Source organism: Sturnus vulgaris, chromosome 3 (assembly GCF_052056855.1).
Source record: "Sturnus vulgaris isolate bStuVul1 chromosome 3, bStuVul1.hap1, whole genome shotgun sequence".
NCBI classification, from domain to species: domain Eukaryota; kingdom Metazoa; phylum Chordata; class Aves; order Passeriformes; family Sturnidae; genus Sturnus; species Sturnus vulgaris.
The window spans coordinates 1,221,784-1,238,522 of NC_142245.1; the positions used below are offsets into that span (position 1 = coordinate 1,221,784).

Genomic DNA, 16,739 nt, shown 5'->3' on the forward strand with positions numbered 1-16,739 from the left:
GTGTTTCTATTTTAACCAAACATATTTTTCCTGTTTTGTTATCTATTACCTTATCATGGGCTGGATTCTTGTTTCACAGGGATTTGGTGGCAGTGAGTAATACAGGAGGTGTAACTGTAACTAGTAATAGTTCTATTACAAAGCAAGTGGCACTTTAAAGATAATATCTGTTTGCATTAGATCAAGTAAGATATTACTGTTTATTAAGCATACTGAATTTATTATTTTCCTGCAATGTGGGCTTCTGTTGCAGTGACAACCTTGTATCACTTTTGAAGGCAGCTGCTCTAATGTTTGGAGAAAACATGATAAAGCTTTTAGTTTTCCTTATGGTAAAGCTTGAAGTTGGATTTTATTGGGCTGTTTTGTTGTTATTTGCATTAAAAGAGTAATTTTAATCATACAAATGGGCAAGTTAAAGGAGTCTGAATAGATCTGCTCTCAAGTTCTTGTGGCTGGCAAATTACAGTGTCTGTACACTAATTTATTTAAAAGCAAGAATTGAGAAGAATTACATTAAATGGCTGTTGCAATTGTATGTTCAATTTTAAATGACAGTGTAATGGAAATGTGTAACTAGGATGTCTATGGGCCTAGTGCAAGAACTTGATTTATTTTGTGGCTCACAACACTTTAAATTGTTTGTAAATTATACCATTGTTTCCACATTTAAAGCTATAGGAATCTTATTTCAAATTGCAAACCAGAGAAAGAATACTTAGGCTTAGTTCTGCTAACTTTAAAGCTTTTCCAGCTTCTGATAGAAGACTTTTATATCCTATGTCTTAAATGAACAACAGAGGAGCCACTGTAACAAGGATGTGCTTAGGCTTTTCTCATAGTATTCACCAAACAGCAGGGCAGACAGTATAGCAGTTTGATGATGTCTCTGTACAAAGGGCTTTAAATTGGAAAAAATGAATAAACTGTAAAAATTGCCTAAATTTGCTTGATTTTTAAATATGTCTTTATATTCATTATAGAACAGAAAGAGCTAAATAGTGAGTCACGATTTTTTTCAACTTGACACTCCATTTTTCATTATTACATTTTCCTTCATCCATGAACAAATTGGTTTGCACTCACAAATGTAATTTTTAATATTTTTGTTTTATTCCATGTAGCTCTTTATTTTTTTTTATTACTGGTGAATTAGTAGATTAATGTTCTAGGAAATTATTCTTTTGAAACACTAAGAAAAAGAGAACTGGTGCTTTTGTAGAAGCACTGTTTGATCTGTCAGTCCTTTCAACCCTTAGTGATGAGATTAAAGGGGAAAGGCAGAAAATCAAATTTAAAGAAAAATGCCTAAGAAACTATTCCTAGTTCAAGTAATTCTTCCCAATAATTTTGCCCAGGTTCACCTTTTCTAGCCAATGAAGATGGTGTTCTTGGAGGTGTGATAGTTCTCCGCTCCTGCAGGTGTTCAGCAGAGCCTGAATCCTCACAGGAAAAGCCAACTTTACTAGGTAAGGAATTCTTCCTCATTTTTAATTCAGCTGGGTGCTAACTCGAAGTGAAAGGTGAAATAAAATCTGTGCATGTTCAAAAACCATAGAGAAAACAAAAAGGAGTTGACATTGGAATAATAAAAATCTAGGAAGTGAAATAAGGAAAAACAAGGCCAATATTATTAGAACTCCAGAAAAAAGCATTCTTTCTGACTCATTATTTCTAAGCACAATTGTCATTCAGAGGGTTGTGTGGGATCTTTCTAAATCTATGGCATAAATATAATAGTTGCTTGTGGCAAGGCAGGATATGTTCCTAATAGGAAAAATTGCATTTAGAGCTGGGGGTAATGCATGTAGCTGTTTACTGCTTCTCAGTAGCTTGTTTGTGAAAAATGCTTTCTAAAAAGTTCTTTATTCCTCCTTTTTGCAGAAGAAAATGTGTGAATTTGGAGGATACACTTAAAATTTGTAAGGAAAGTTGCTTACGGTTGTTTATTCTTGAAAGTGGCCAGGAAAATTGATTTAGACAAGCCACAGTTACTGTTTGCATTTACACCAAACATGAGTTTCTGCTGCTCATACAGAAATCACCTGGACTTTGCCTCCACCAGTAGCTGGTTGGTTCCAAAAGGGCTTTTGCATCCCTTCACCCCTGTTTCTGTCCTGGAAACACCATCTCTGTCTTCCTGCTTTATGGCAGAAAAGTGTATTATGGAAAACTGTCACATGGTTTCTGTGGGAGAAACAGATGGGAACTGAAGGCTGTACACTCTGAGCAGAACAGAATACAACCCTGAGACAGTAAAGCCTCTTTAAGGGAAGGAATTTGGGACTGGGGACACATGAAGTACTTCAGGATGACTCTTGTGCCATCTCCTTTCCTGTGGTGCTGCTCACATGTAGAGCTATGTGCTTATTTATTGGGTCACATTGACCTGTCTAATATGGATTGGGGTTATGTTACCAGAATTAAAGTGTTTTTCTTTTGTATAATACTCTGCTTTATTATTGTTTACCCAATTGTGACATTATCTAGTGCAACAGCATCCTGCAACATAAATTCTATCCTTAAAAGAAAATGAAAATACAAGTCTGATTAATAACAAACAAGATCAACTTAACCTTCAATTCATGAGATTTGCAAGTGAGAGAAACTTTCTATTCATTTAATATTTGTCATTCATGTAAGAGAACATATTCTATTAATGAAGATTTGACTTTTTCTCTCAAAGTCCCCATATATCGTACATCACAAGTGAAGATTATTTGCCCATTGATTTTTTTTTCTTTCCACTGAAATAACACTGAGATTAACTGTAACACAGTACTTCTTCTGTACCCTGGAAATATTCTGCCTTATAATGAATGCAGAGAGAATACATAACATATGTATTATCAGAGATAAAACATAGATATAAAAGCATATATATAAAACATATTGAGATAAAATATGTGCAGTATTTGTGTTGTTTGGACTGAAAATAAGTTAGTTGATACTGAAAAACTTAGTGTATAGAATAAGAAACTCAAGTTCAGGGATCATCTTTATTTCTTTTTAATATTGAAACAAATGGCAAGGAAATGACTTGTTAAATGGTTGAAAATATACTTATCTGAAGACGTTTCACATGTAATTTACAATTTTCATTCTAGTTCACTACTTGTAATGGCTAACAATAACCAAGGTTTGTGCTAGTACAGGCTACCTTTGGTAGTTATCAAAGGCAAAGGTATAATATTTTGAGGGTATTTGACCTGAACTGTTTCCCAACTTCTCAAAATTGAAAGATAGGATTAAATTTATCCTTTTAAAAAATGCTTTCACTGACAGTGGAGGCTTTGGGGTGCCAGGGAGAGGTTGGCCCTGTGGAACACACCTTGATGGTGCTGGATGTTTTCATTCTCTGAAAGCTTTTGGTTCTCCTTTGGTGGTATCAGTCACCAATCTGTTACAGGGGAGCAGAGCACACACCTCCATGAAGTTCATTTTTCTTTTATGATGATATCTGCATGTGTGTCAGAATCTTCAAGTCTTGCTGAGATCATCAAACCTTTGATCTCCTCCTCTGGTTTAATTGCTATGCAAGGAGAAGTGGTTCAAAGGATACCTGTGCTCAGCAGGCTGTGTGTGACCTTCATCAGCCACGGTAAAGGAACTTTAGGAATAGGAATGAGTAAGAGTTTTAAATCCATCTAGTGGTGCTTTTTTTGCAGTATGTGAAAGTCACTCTCAAAAGAAATATGTAAAAATGTCTGTCCATGGCATCTTGTGTAATTAATGTAAGACACCTCCTGTAATCCAGAGGAAGAATCTGTGCTTCAGTGCATTGTTTAAAAACCTTTTACAGAATTCTGTGAAATGCCTTGAATTCTGATCAGCTATTTTTTTTCTTTCCCCCCTTCCAAGTTATGAACTTTATGAATACAAAGAAAAATGACCATGACAGAGAGCAGGAAGAAAACAGTGTGGCAACTTATAGAGCTCCACTTGCAGAGAGCTGAACATATGAATAATGTGCTCTTTGTCTGAATTTTGTGTTGCAGCTGAGTAGGAGTATGTTTGTGTACATAAAGATTCCTGCATATGTATCAGGCAATTTAAGATTACTGGAACAGACTGTTAAACAATTGATAAATCAGCACACTTTCAGGCTCCAGGACAGCACCTTACTGGATTAACAGGCATTAACAATACATGTGAGAAGTGATTAGTTTTCTTAATCATTATCACTGCAAGCATGACAATTGTTCTTTAACACTGATATCCTAAATTAGCTGTGAGTGCAGGACCAGAGACCTGATGTTGTGTACCTGGTGCTGGAAGTCCAGCTAATCAGACCTGAGGGTGCTTTGATTTCTTCTTCATCTTTCTTTCTTCTCTTACCTTTGCTGCTCCTTACACTCTCGACAAAGAAAGGGGGGATTTGCATCTGCTGTTGTAATTCAGCATACTTTTGAATCCAGGACTTCCTCTAATTTTGCCAGGAATCTTTTTCTTATTGTGCATATTACCCTGATTCCATCAGACACCTCTCCACCTTTTTCTGCAGGATAATTTTGCTTTTACCAGATGTCTTTCCTGCCTGCTCTATAACTTCAATTCCCATATTGCAGACTTGACTATTTCTGCATGTTTGACTGTATCCTGCTTGGGCAGCTACTCCACAAATTGCCCTTTACCTGTTGCTAGCAGGCCATCTGGCTTTATGCTGTTGCAGGGTGCTTTTGTCTGGGTTCAAGGCAGGCAAATTCAAGTTCTGTCAGCTTTTACTGAACATGGCACTGCTTTAGAAGCTGGTCCAGTTTTTAACTGCAGTTGGAGTTGATGTATTTCTCATCTTCTCAGCTCTGTATCATCGAGGTAACATTCTCATTCTGGGTAGTAGTACTGCAGAGTGTGGCTGTGAATACTCAGGAAAATCTTTGTTTGTTTGATAGCTGTTTCTTTTGAGATTTAATTGCTCTGGTAAGTAGTTTTTGTTCTCTGTTTTTTATCCTTGCTATATTTGTTCCTCAAGACATCAGTCATGTTAAATTATATCTTGTAATTTAAACCAAGGCCTTTTTGTAACTTCTTGCATTTTTCTTTATAGTGGAATTTCTGTGGAGCCATACAACAGAGAGCATGTGTGTTGGATACATGTCTGCACAGGATGGCAAAGCTAAGGTAAACCATGATGAATAGGCTCTAATACAGTAAAATGAGTGCAGAAGCTGAGGAGAATTTGAATTAATGACAATGAAATATATAAGAAATTTCTTTCTTTAAGAGAATAGAAGAAGTAATGGTTGCATAAGCAGTTAAATGTATCCATTGATTAGGCATTTCTAATTTCTTTTTTTAATTACAGCAGTTAACAACCCTCTACTAACATATGTTCCATGTCAGGATAAGGTGCCATGAGCACATGTCCATTCCCTCTGCTGACAGTAATTGTATTTGAATAACTTTATTCATCTTGATTCAGTTATGCTGGTACCATGTTTTTCTGTGGGCATGTCTTCCTTCAGATAAAGCAATTGCACCATCAAGGAAGATATAAAACAAACTTCAAACAAGTTCCTGGAATAGCCTCTGTGATAAACAATTCCAGTATTACCATCCGTATTTTCAGTTTCTTGGGGCCTTGTAATTGATTTTTAATGAGAGAAAAATTACGTTAAAATTGAATTTAACCATGGAAACTGGAAAATCCTCTCATATCATCATCATCATCAAGGAGTAGGGATTAAGCAAGTGGATGAGCCATCCATTCTTAGGAAAAGAGCAAAGAAGGGGAAAAAAGGGAGGGTACTGTAGTGTAGCAACTGAAGCATTTAGGAGAGATGTTTGGAAAAAAGGGATGAACATGGGAGAAGCTGCAGGCAGAGACAGTCATGGTTTCTGTAGGCATTAATGCAAAGGGGGATGGGACCAAGGTAATACAAGAATATACAAAAGAAGAAAATCAACATCAGGTATTTTACATAGCAAAATTGGTGTAATACTCTGTTTCAAGAGCTGGAATGGATGAGTTCATCTTCAAGGCATAAAATGTGCAGGAAAATAAAAGACAAGAATGCCCCAGAAAGACAAGAAAGGTAACAAGCAGCTGGTGAAGGAAGTGCTGGTAGAGGTGTAAGTGAAGTATTTGCTTCACTTTTGAGTAATTTAGATACATTTCTTTCCAGATAGCTATACATGGAAGAGAGTGTGGTTTTACTTCCTTTCTTAATATTTATTTCAGATTTAGTTAAAAAAAAAAATGTCCAACTGAAGTTAAAGCTCAGATTGAACTTCAGTGAAACTAAAGTCTCTTCAGCCACAGATGTTCTAATATTTGCTAGTTAGCTTTAAAATTGTTGTCTTGTGTTTGCAGTAAAAGAATAGCTGAGAATAAAGGATGTTAAATGTTTCCAGTGTGCACACCTGCCTCTGACTTACACTGTGAAGCTCAAAATGTTATTGTTTCTTCTTGGTAGTGTCTAATTAATAAATAAATGCTAAATATGAAATCTGTCTGGTAATGAGTATTAGCATGACAGTGCCATGCCCAGAGTTGCTTTTCTACTCACAGTTGCAACATTTGACATCTGGTGTGCATTGTTTTCATACTGCTGGTAAATTTCTCCAGCTGGTAATCCTGATTGTGCTGACAGACACAGCTGCTCTTCTTGGTTCACTTTTAAATTATGTTTTTGACCTTCACTGAAGAGTTAATCCCCCTCTCTTTCTTCCTTCTTTGAGTCTGTGGCCACAAATGCTTTCCAGAGAAAAACCACAAACGCTTTTGCTGCTGACTTCTATTGATCAAAAAAAAGCCTTCTGTCATAAAAGCTGGAATTTTGTTCTGCTACAACTAGGACTAAGTTATAGATGGAAAACTGGGCTTGAAATAGAACACAATGTATTGCAAGTGAAAAAAAAAATCTCTGTTCTTTAATAGAGTGACTGTTTTGCTACAGTTAATTTTGAGTGCTTGCCATGAAAGAATAATGGGATAAGAGTTCATAAAAGTATAAAATATCACTTGTTTATGAGGACCATAGCAAAATGATTAGGCAGCAGCTTGTAAGGAAACATTTGCTTTCCTGTTTTTCTAGGGTGGTAAAGACCTTCAGGTTTTATTTCTTTCATCAGTCTAGGACTTGAGTTTTGCTCTTACACTGAGGGGTTGTCACAGTGGCTGATTTTGAACTGGTTCCATTTAATTGACAATGTAATGAATATGAAACAAAAGCAAGACTTAAAGAGTGAGGAAGTTTTAAAGTATCTGCTGTTATGAACTAGACTAATATTAGAATCATATAAAGGGGTACATACTAAGGAGAAAAGGAGCCTGCTTTACTATCTCTAGTGGGATTCTTTGGGCATGGGAGGTTAATGCAATTCATAATAGGACCTAGCAAATGGTGGTTCTGAACTCCAGGTGGAAACTGTGGAGGTAAAGGATGCCTTTCTTACAAGGCAAATGCAAGGTAGATACAGTTCACCTGGTGTGCTCAAGACATGGAGACAACCATCAGCAACACCTTAAAAGAAAAAGAGGAGTGGGACAGGAAGGTGGACTCAGACTTGAAGTGGTTTGTACACCCTGACCTGCTGGTGCTTCTGGCTTCTAGCAGCATGAGCTCTCCAAGCACTGATTTGGAGGTACCTTTGCACCAGGGGTTTGTTTGCTCCCAGTTTAGGCAAGGCTGGGTTCTGCAGCTGGCTGCTCACCTCCAGATCAGACTTGCCTGCATGTTAGCTCACCAGCACCAAATGGCTGAGCCTGCAAGAGCTGTGCACTAATAGTGGTTTGATTTGAAGCATGCTTTCTGGAAACAAGTCCAGTCTTTTTTTTTTTTTTTTTCCTTCTTTTTTTGTAAAACCAGTTGCCTGGAAAAGTCACCATTTCCTGTTGGATTAAAGTGTTTGGTTGAATGTTGCTTTAAAAATCCTGCATAGCCTTGCCAGATGAACTAAATTCACACTTTATTGCTGACTCAGTCACCTCTGGTTGTGCATCCTATCAGCTCTTTCTTGATGCTGGAACTATTTCAGCTCCTCCACCACTCATAGCTCTGGAAATATCATCTCCAGCACCTGCAGAGTGAATGTTCCAGCAGCTTCCCTCAGATTTTTATGCCATGAACAACTGATCAAGGCATCTCTTAGCTTTTCAACTCTGCTTTTCTTTTTTTCTTGTCACCCTTCTCAACACAAGTGGCTTCATAATCACTTGGTGCCAGCGTTTGTCACAAATTGGATGTGGAAGGACACAAGCTTTTCATCTGAGCATTTTGGCTCTTTCCTATATTACTTGAACTAAGCTGTACCACACTAGCTGATGCTCAACTCTTTCTATCCATTAGTGAGACTGTTGGAATATTCTGGGCTGCAGCAGAAGTGTCTGGCTGCAGCTGTGAGAATACATGGAAGCAAATAGAAAATATTTAGTTTGTGGATTCCCTCTGTAGTCACACAGCTCCTTTTGTAGCAGTAAGTGCTGCATCCACAAAGGTTATGACTTCTAGATTGAAGAACTGGGGGATTAAATAACTGCATGAACTGAGGAGATTTTTTTTCTTGTTATTGTGTTGTTGACCCACGAATTACTTTATATTAATTTAAGATCTCTGATAAGCAATTATTTGTTTTTCCAGTCCAAATTTTCTTCTCTTTCTGAGATACTGGTTGGCCTTCAGAACAGCCTTCCAGATGCTTGAGATTTTTTTAATGGATCCATAATAGAAGGCCACGCTGTTACAGTGGCTCTGACTTTTTAATGTTACTTTGGCAGGGTTCAGTTATCATTTCCTGTTTTCCTGAACTGAATTATGTTCTGAGAGCTTAAGCATTTTTGTTGTCACCACTGGGCAAGTAGCTCTACTCTAAGGTGTTGCTTCTTGCAGCTCTGTCCATGCTGTCATGAACAATGTTCAGTACTTTAGGTCTTAACAATTTATGTAAAATGCATTTGATGGAGCAATTTCAGTGTCAGTTGGCACAAAAGGTTTGCAGGCCTTCTGCCATGTAATTTGGGATGGGAAGAAATAATTCCTTCAATTCAACCATAATGTGATTTTAGATTAAAATGAGGAATGGGAAGGAAGGCTCTTCGTGGTTAGGTTGCACAAGTTAATTGACTCTTCTTAGCTACAAATCTTCACATCTTCCTGTTCCATGTCTGCTTGCTCAATGGAGGGTGCTTCAAAGGAAAAGAAATTCTTCAATCTCAAATGAAAGTGCAGTTTATGCCTGCAATGTGAGTCCACAAACCAACAGCATCTCTTGATGGTTGTGGCTGTGGGTAGGCAGCCTTTCTTTAGTTTCATGTTGTGTATCTGTGCATAATCAGACAGGAACCCTTCTATCTCAGGCAGGGTCTGCAGAGTATTTGTTTACACAAGTCCTGCAGCATTCTGTATGCAGAAAGTGTAAGTGGCTGGGATACTTATTTTTTCTGCATCTGACAAGTATCTTGTCATGGTGATTGAGTGTAGGTGGTGGTTGATGTTTCTGCTTGAAGATAGGTAATTCCTCACTTTGTTTACAATAGTATTTGAAGTCAGAGTGGTTTTTTTTCCAGTGCAAGATCCAGTCTCAATACCAGCAAAATGCAGTTTTGGTAATGTATTTTGTGTAAGTATTTGAAATTATTTAGCAGCTTGCTATATGTCTTCGTATTTATAAATCTGCTATATTATCTCTATCAATGTTGAAAGCTTTGGCAATTACTGTAAATGTTTCAATATTTTTGAGTAGTAGTTGAGACTCCTAGGTTTTTGTTTTTCTAACAGCTGGATGACTTAGACAGCAAATTTTAAAAGCCCAGTTGCAATATTGAATATAATCCAATTCGGTTGCCAGTTTAAATCTCTTTTTGGCAGCTATTCAGCTCTTATAACATGAGCTGCTGAGCTTTATGTTATGGCAGGTTTTAATAATGCAAAGCTACATAAGCCATTCTTTCCATTCTCAAATGAACCAAATTGACATTGCTTTGCAAGACGTGGTGCAGCAGTAGTGGAGAGTGTTGCATATTGCTGTGTTTGAAAACATCCATCAGCAGCAACTGCTGTCCACACCAAATGTTGTGGTTGCAATGTGCAAACAGAAACTTTTATCTTTGACAGTTAATTTCATTTGCCAGTATGAGCAAACATGGTGGACATGGAGACCATCTCCAGTTCACTTTTCCTGTGGAGATGTAAGCTGTCATCATCAGATTTATTTGCCTTTAGTGACGCTGTAAAATTTAATAGAAGTCCTTCCCTCCGTGTTTGAAGTGATACATGTGACAAACATTGATTGTAGTGATTGTTGTCGGTTTTCTGAGGATGAGCTTCTGTATTTGACTTTGTAAGTGAAAGGTCTGTGAAAGCCCTTTGTCAGGAGAAGGGCAGTATTCCAGTGCTCATTGGGTGAAGAAACACATTCTTGGAAGAATCCTAATTCTAATTTGAAAATTAGTGGAAAAGTTTACTGAGCCTATTTAGTGAGCAGAAATACGAAGTCAAATAATTCAGTCATTCATTTCAGACTACAGAAACAGTCTTTTAACTTCATGAGACAGGAAAAGTATATGTCACTGTTGTACTTATTTTCTTTAATCTTCACTCCTGTCTGGAGGCTGGGGAATCAGGCAGAAATTTTCATTTGAAAACTACTCAGTGCATACAGTGGACCATCCAATTCTCTCATAAAAATCAGGGTTTTCCTATTTCTTGGAAATAACCTTCAGTGCTAAGATACTAGTTAAAATGTTTGGATTGTAGAACTTCACAGAAATCAGCTGGCTCTGAGATGAGAAGTTCATTTTTTGGGTTGGGTTCTTGCATAAAACCAGTAGTTCTGGAACTCTCCTTGGATTTGGCTGACAGAGTGGAGTAGGGAAGATGGGACTGTGTGTGCAGGTATGCAAGTATAAATGCAATAACCTGACTTAGCACCTGAAATTCACAATGTTACAAATCACATTTGAAGGTTCATGACAGGGTTTTAGAATACCTCTATAAAACCCTGGGATGCTGAGCTGGTTAGATGATTGGTTGATAGCTGTCTTTAGACTGTCTTGATATAGGTATGAGTGATTTAGTTAGATACATAAATAGTTTATAGTACTATACTTAACCCACAGAATGAATTGGAGCTTGGAAAACTGTTAACTTCCTAATCAACCTCTATGTAAAATCATTATTTTCAGTGCAGTGAGACCAGAAGTAGCCCATCACTGTGTCTTTCTGCTGTTTCCCAACAAGGACAATATTCTGGAGCCTCTCTCTGGTTTTTTCCCCCATTTTTTTTCTTTATTAAGGTTTCACCAAACAAGACGCACATGGCATTTTCCAATAGCAGCAGTTGCCAGTATTTAGTGGGGCACCTTCTCCTGGTGTACATATAGACCATGGTGGAGGAGAGATTACCAGGAGACAGAGCAGCAGAGTTGCTGCCAAAATGGGCTCTTACTGCTTAAAAAATGAATTCAGAATGTGTGGTCAGATGGTTCTGATGGTGGAAGTGTGTGCCCACCCTAGAAGGCTCCAAATTTCTAAAGTGCATGTGGATTTGGTGCTACTCTTTTTATTCAGGGAGCAAAGTTGTAGAAAGCAATTTCCTTGAGGATATGGTGTCCTTAGTCTTTCATTATATTTCATCTCTTTAGTGTAATGAATGGAAAAAGTTTTATAAATTATTCTGTCTAAAGCACATCCTGAGTGTGTAATAAGAGTGCTAAACACATGAAGTACTCCCTAGATTTGCTTAAGAACTGAATGTGCTGCCATCTGGTAGTTGTACTCTGTCCTCTTGGCAACATTTGATTGATTTCAGCTTTCTCATGCAGCACTCTCTGTCTCTTGGCTTAAATTTTATATATTCATTTTACATTGTATTTATGCTTTTAATGGAAGAAAAATTCTCAAAGTTGTTGTGACAAACTGATACTTTTTTGTGAATGGAAGGAGGAGACTAGCTCTTCAAAAGAAAACTGTTTCCATATTCCTTGATCTCAGGGTTGTTTCAGAATCCTTGTCTATGAGACATGAAATAATATAAGGCAAAAAGATGAGACCATGTATTGTTCCTGTGGTAGTTGTATTCCATGCATTCCATGTATTCCAGAGCAGAAAGACCTATTAGTTTTCTAAATAGTGGGGAACTTTACAGTGTGCATCAAAAATCACTGGGAGAGAATAACACTGCAGTTACTCTGTTGGGGTTGGGGGGATCAGTAATTCCATGATGTTGGTTTGGTTGGGAGGGGAAGAGGCAAGCACTGTGTGTTGGGATTTCAGGAGCACGGAGTAAGAATCAGCATCTGAAGTTTGGTTAGCTCCTTTGGGCTTTATAGAGGGGTAGGAAGCAAAAGATAAAATGTTTCTTCCAGCATTTACCTTTTTTTCCTGTGGAATTGTGGGCAAGAGGTTCCTCCTTGAAGCTGCAGCAAAAATCTCTGGTGACTGACTGGTGTCCCAAATGTTGGTGCCTCATCTCCTACTGGACCCTCACCAACCTTGCTTTTCTCTGGGAAAGCAAAGCAAATCAGAATATTCTTGGGAGTGTAAAATGCCTATATGTGAAACTGAAGATATGGATAACTCCATCATTCTTAATCTGCCATTCTTTGACATATGCTTTCCTCAAAGAGAGGCTTCTGTGGAGCTGAGTGGAGGATTAATTCAGGAAGATTATTTATTTTCCTTTTTTTTTTTTTTTTTTTTTTTTTCTGGTCCCAGGCACAATTTCTTCCAAGTGTGGGTTCATTCAGCTTGTAAAGCTGACAGACTAATCGAGTTCAATTAAAACCTTTCCAGTGTCATTCTTTTTTGTTTGCTTTTTTACTTTTAAGTTTCTAGAATCTAAACCTAATTGACTATACAATGTGGACTTAATGTAAAATATGATGTTGGGATATAAAAATGTAACAAACTTTACAAATAAGTTCTGTGGTTCATTTAAAAATATTCTGTGTTCTTTGATGTTTCTTTTTATTTACTGGAGTTTGTTCTTATGATTAAGAACAAGGGAGATCTAATTGTAAGAATTCACTTGGGAGTTGTCTGAAGTTGTATTGACATGGCAACGTTATCCTTTCAAATTATTTATTAAGTAACATCTTAAACATTATCATCTTAGATCTGTCTCATTTTTGCTCTACATAAGGCAGCCATTGGTGAAAGTGATAAAAAGTAGTCAGTGTAAACCAGATCTGTATTTACTCCATCATTGGAAGTATCCAAATAAACAGGATGCAAGTGAAGGCTTGAAGAAATGCTTTGTTATATGTGGTTTCAGTGTTTCTGTAAATGGAAATCTTCAGATGCTGGTGTGTAGTGGTTTGGGGTCCTGTGTATGGGAAATGAGCTTTTCTATGGGAAATGTGTTTTGGGCAGCTATATAAGCACAGCCACCTGCTTATCCCCTCCTGTACATTTCCTTTCCCTTGCTCAAAAGCTCATTAGGATTAATTTACTGGTTTGCTCTGACAGCAATGCCTCACTGAACAACCAGTGGCATTCTTCCTCTGAGGAAACAAATTTGCTACCATGCCCATCAAACAGTGCTGCTTTTATACTGTCATCCTTTCCATTTAGAAATTTTCACAGACCTGGATAAAATCATGGATCTGTCAGTCATAGAATAAAAAATTCCTTTCTTCCACTTGATTTTCTTCCTTTTATTTATTTTTTTTTTTAATTTATGAATAGACATCTACAGAAAAATTGTCAGTTATATTTTGGGGGAAACTGTAACAGGTTTGAAGAGAGTGTTGAAAACATTGAAATATTTTAAATTAAATCTTATTCTGTGATTTAACTGAAAAAAGACCACCTAAGTGCAGGCACCAGGATACCCTTATCAAGAAAAGAATTAAAAGAAGCTGCCCTAGACACAAAATGTTTCTTCAATGTAATGAACTGAATTTAGAGTCTCAAAATTGCTTTCTGCTCAATTGATGCAAATTTTTGTTACTGAAGTTGTACATTGTTACTTTTTGTGACCACTCATTGCCTCATTGCAAGTTACACATTTTTCAACAACTAAATCTTTTAAATGGGGCAATGTATGTACAAACAAATATGTGTGGGCTGCACTTACAGGGAGCTGTCATTTCTAAATACCAGCAATGTTATATTGTGAGCTTTATACCACAGGAGGAATCATTTCTAGCTCCTAATTTAATATAGCACAAGCAGTTTTCACAGTGTAAAAACATGTGCAAAGGGGATAAAAAGTCATTACTCTTAACAGTAAGTCAGAGTATCTTTTCATAAGCAGATGCTTTTGCCCATCAGTAATAAAACATAACCCAGTATATAAAGGACCATTAGCAGATTTTTAGGGTCACTGAGTTACAATTCAGTTACAAACTGAGGTTTTGTGTACCCAGACAAACATACCCACTTCCTGGCTGAAATATTCCAGTGCCTTCTGAAAGGCTTTTAAAACTTTCTGTGGAAAAGATGCCTATTGGGAGAAATGCAATTGTTCTTTGGGCTGACTTACTTGGTAGTTAGCAAGAGGAACTCTTTGGGGTTTTTTTAGGTGGATAAATAGGTATTTTATGCAGAGAAATTTCTTTCTTTTGTCCTGATCACTGCAGTTGCCTTAGGCTCTGAAGTGCTAGTTTGTCAGATATTTAATTCTGTCTGAGGTTTCTCAAAGGGGCATTCATGTATGCAGTAGTAAGACCTACAAACCATGAAATGCCAAAATTACTTTCTTTTGTCTTCACTCTGGATATTTCTTTCTACTTTCAGTGTGTTGATTCATCCAATTTACATTTTCTATGCTTCTGTCATGGTCTTCATGTGTTAAACATTAATGCAAAGAAAATAGGAAAAGAATCTCAGTTGTTTTTCAAGTTGCTTTGTAGTTTGTCCTCAGACTTCAGTGAGGGAAAAGCTTAATTGTTCAATACTTACAAACTTACTTTGTCCTGCATAATTTTGCCTTTTCTCAGTCCATAATATTCTCTTGACTTTTCCACAGACTCACATTTCAAGACTTCCTCCTGGAGCTGTGGCAGGACAGTCTGTGGCAATAGAAGGAGGAGTTTGCAGACTGGAGAGTCCAGAAAGCAGCTGATTCTTCACTTCGTTGCAAAGAATGTGAATGACTTTTTGTACAATAAGGGTTTTTTTTTTTTTGTGTGTGTTTTAACAGATGTTGGAAATTCTGCTTTTGTTTTATACTCCGTATTGCAACCATGTGCAACCATAACTTGAGACAAGTGCTGCTGTAGTTTATGTTCTCACTCTGTGAATGGGGGTTGTGTGCATGTTCATTTTGTCCCACGAATAAAATAGGAACTCTCCCCAACTGTGCAAAGATCATGTATGGTTAATGATTGAGTTTTCATTTTTTTTTGCATTGAAAAATAAGCAAAAGTTAACCTAGTTTAAAGATGCAGTCACAGTTGTCATTCATATTCTAAATTGAAAAGTAACAGGCCTTTGAAGTGGCTTTATAATTATGCAAAAAATGATTATGGTTTCTAAGTTTCTCAGTGGTTTAAGGAAATCCAGAGGTGATTTAAGCATGAGTTGTTTTTTTCCTCTCCAATAAGGAGGAATTTTTTTTTGTTGTTCAAAGAATGGTTTCAGTGAAACAAACTAGAGCAAAATTAAAGCTCAAATTGTTTTTAAATAGTCTTAAAAGTCATATCTGTGTTCCCAAACCAAGATGTTAATAGCTCCAAGCTGTATGTATTGCAAAAAGCTATATGAAGATAATGTATCGTTACGCAGTCTTTATGTATAATGGAATATTACATAAGTGTAAATAAGAAAACAAAGTTTATGGAAAGATTCGATATTATTCTTCACTTCTGCTTTAAATCTATTTTTAAGAGAGGTACAGAAATGAACATATTACTGGATGCAAAGTGCAATGTGTATTAAGTGGCTGGTAGGAGGTCTGATGCTTTCGTGTTGCTAAAGCAGCTTCCTCAAGTCCAGCCACAGCATGGGTATTTATAGAACTGTGTGTAATATGTATGTACTGTGCATAAATTTACTGTAACTCTTTTGATACCTTCAACAAACCTGCAGTGTAAAACAATGTAATCCTTGTCTGCCTTGTGAAGCATTGGCAGCTGAACTGTCATTTGTCACCACTTTGGATATGTGAGCTGGGTTGCCCAAGTCCTAAAAGCAAATTCTGACGTGCAACCTTCCACTCAGTCCTTCTTCCTTCACAGCACTGGCAGCAATAGAAGACTTTTGTAATTGATTCATTGTCCTGATAAGTATGCCAAAGAGAAACTAAAATAGTTCATCTTTTTCCCTGGTGGATATTTGATAATTCTGTTTTCAGAAATAGTGGATGAATAGATATTCAGACTGTATTCGCTTAATCAGGCATTGTACTTGCCTGTTTTGTAATGTTGTGCCTGCCTATAACAGACATACTTGACTGATAAAATGGTTATATTGATTGTAGTATCAATCTTTCATGGAAAAGAATAAAATTTTTTTAATAGCCTGAGTTCGTTTTTGCTATTATATTACAGCATACATTGACATACTGTCATCTGTGTGTGTTTTTTTTAAATTGTGACTTCAGTGTAGCCCTGTAGTTGAAGATATTTCAATACAGTTCTGTAAATAACATAAAACAGCAGCTTTCCAAATTGCACAACAACAGTGTAGAATGTACCTGTCTTGAAATAGTTTGTGTTGAAATACAGTGCTTGAGGTTGGATCCTCACTGGTACACTCATGGTCTGAGGAAGTGAAGGACTGTCCTGCAGCAACCTAGAAATGATGCAGCAGAAGCTGTGTTGTCACAGCCCTTAGAACTGCTCTGACATGGTT

General features: G+C 37.0%; 1 protein-coding gene across 2 annotated transcripts in view; it reads left to right on the forward strand.

The window, feature by feature from the left end:
* Positions 1 to 16,410, forward strand: part of TASP1 (taspase 1) — a 77,838-nt gene extending 61,428 nt beyond the window's left edge. For both annotated transcript variants that reach the window (XM_014895034.2, XM_014895036.2), the window contains exons 12-14: positions 1,359 to 1,469; positions 5,048 to 5,121; positions 14,914 to 16,410. In XM_014895034.2, the coding sequence (XP_014750520.1) occupies positions 1,359 to 1,469; positions 5,048 to 5,121; positions 14,914 to 15,009 (281 nt within the window). In that variant the 3' untranslated portion in view covers positions 15,010 to 16,410. The remainder of the gene's footprint in view (positions 1 to 1,358; positions 1,470 to 5,047; positions 5,122 to 14,913) is intronic.
* The last annotated feature ends 329 nt before the right edge of the window (positions 16,411 to 16,739 follow it).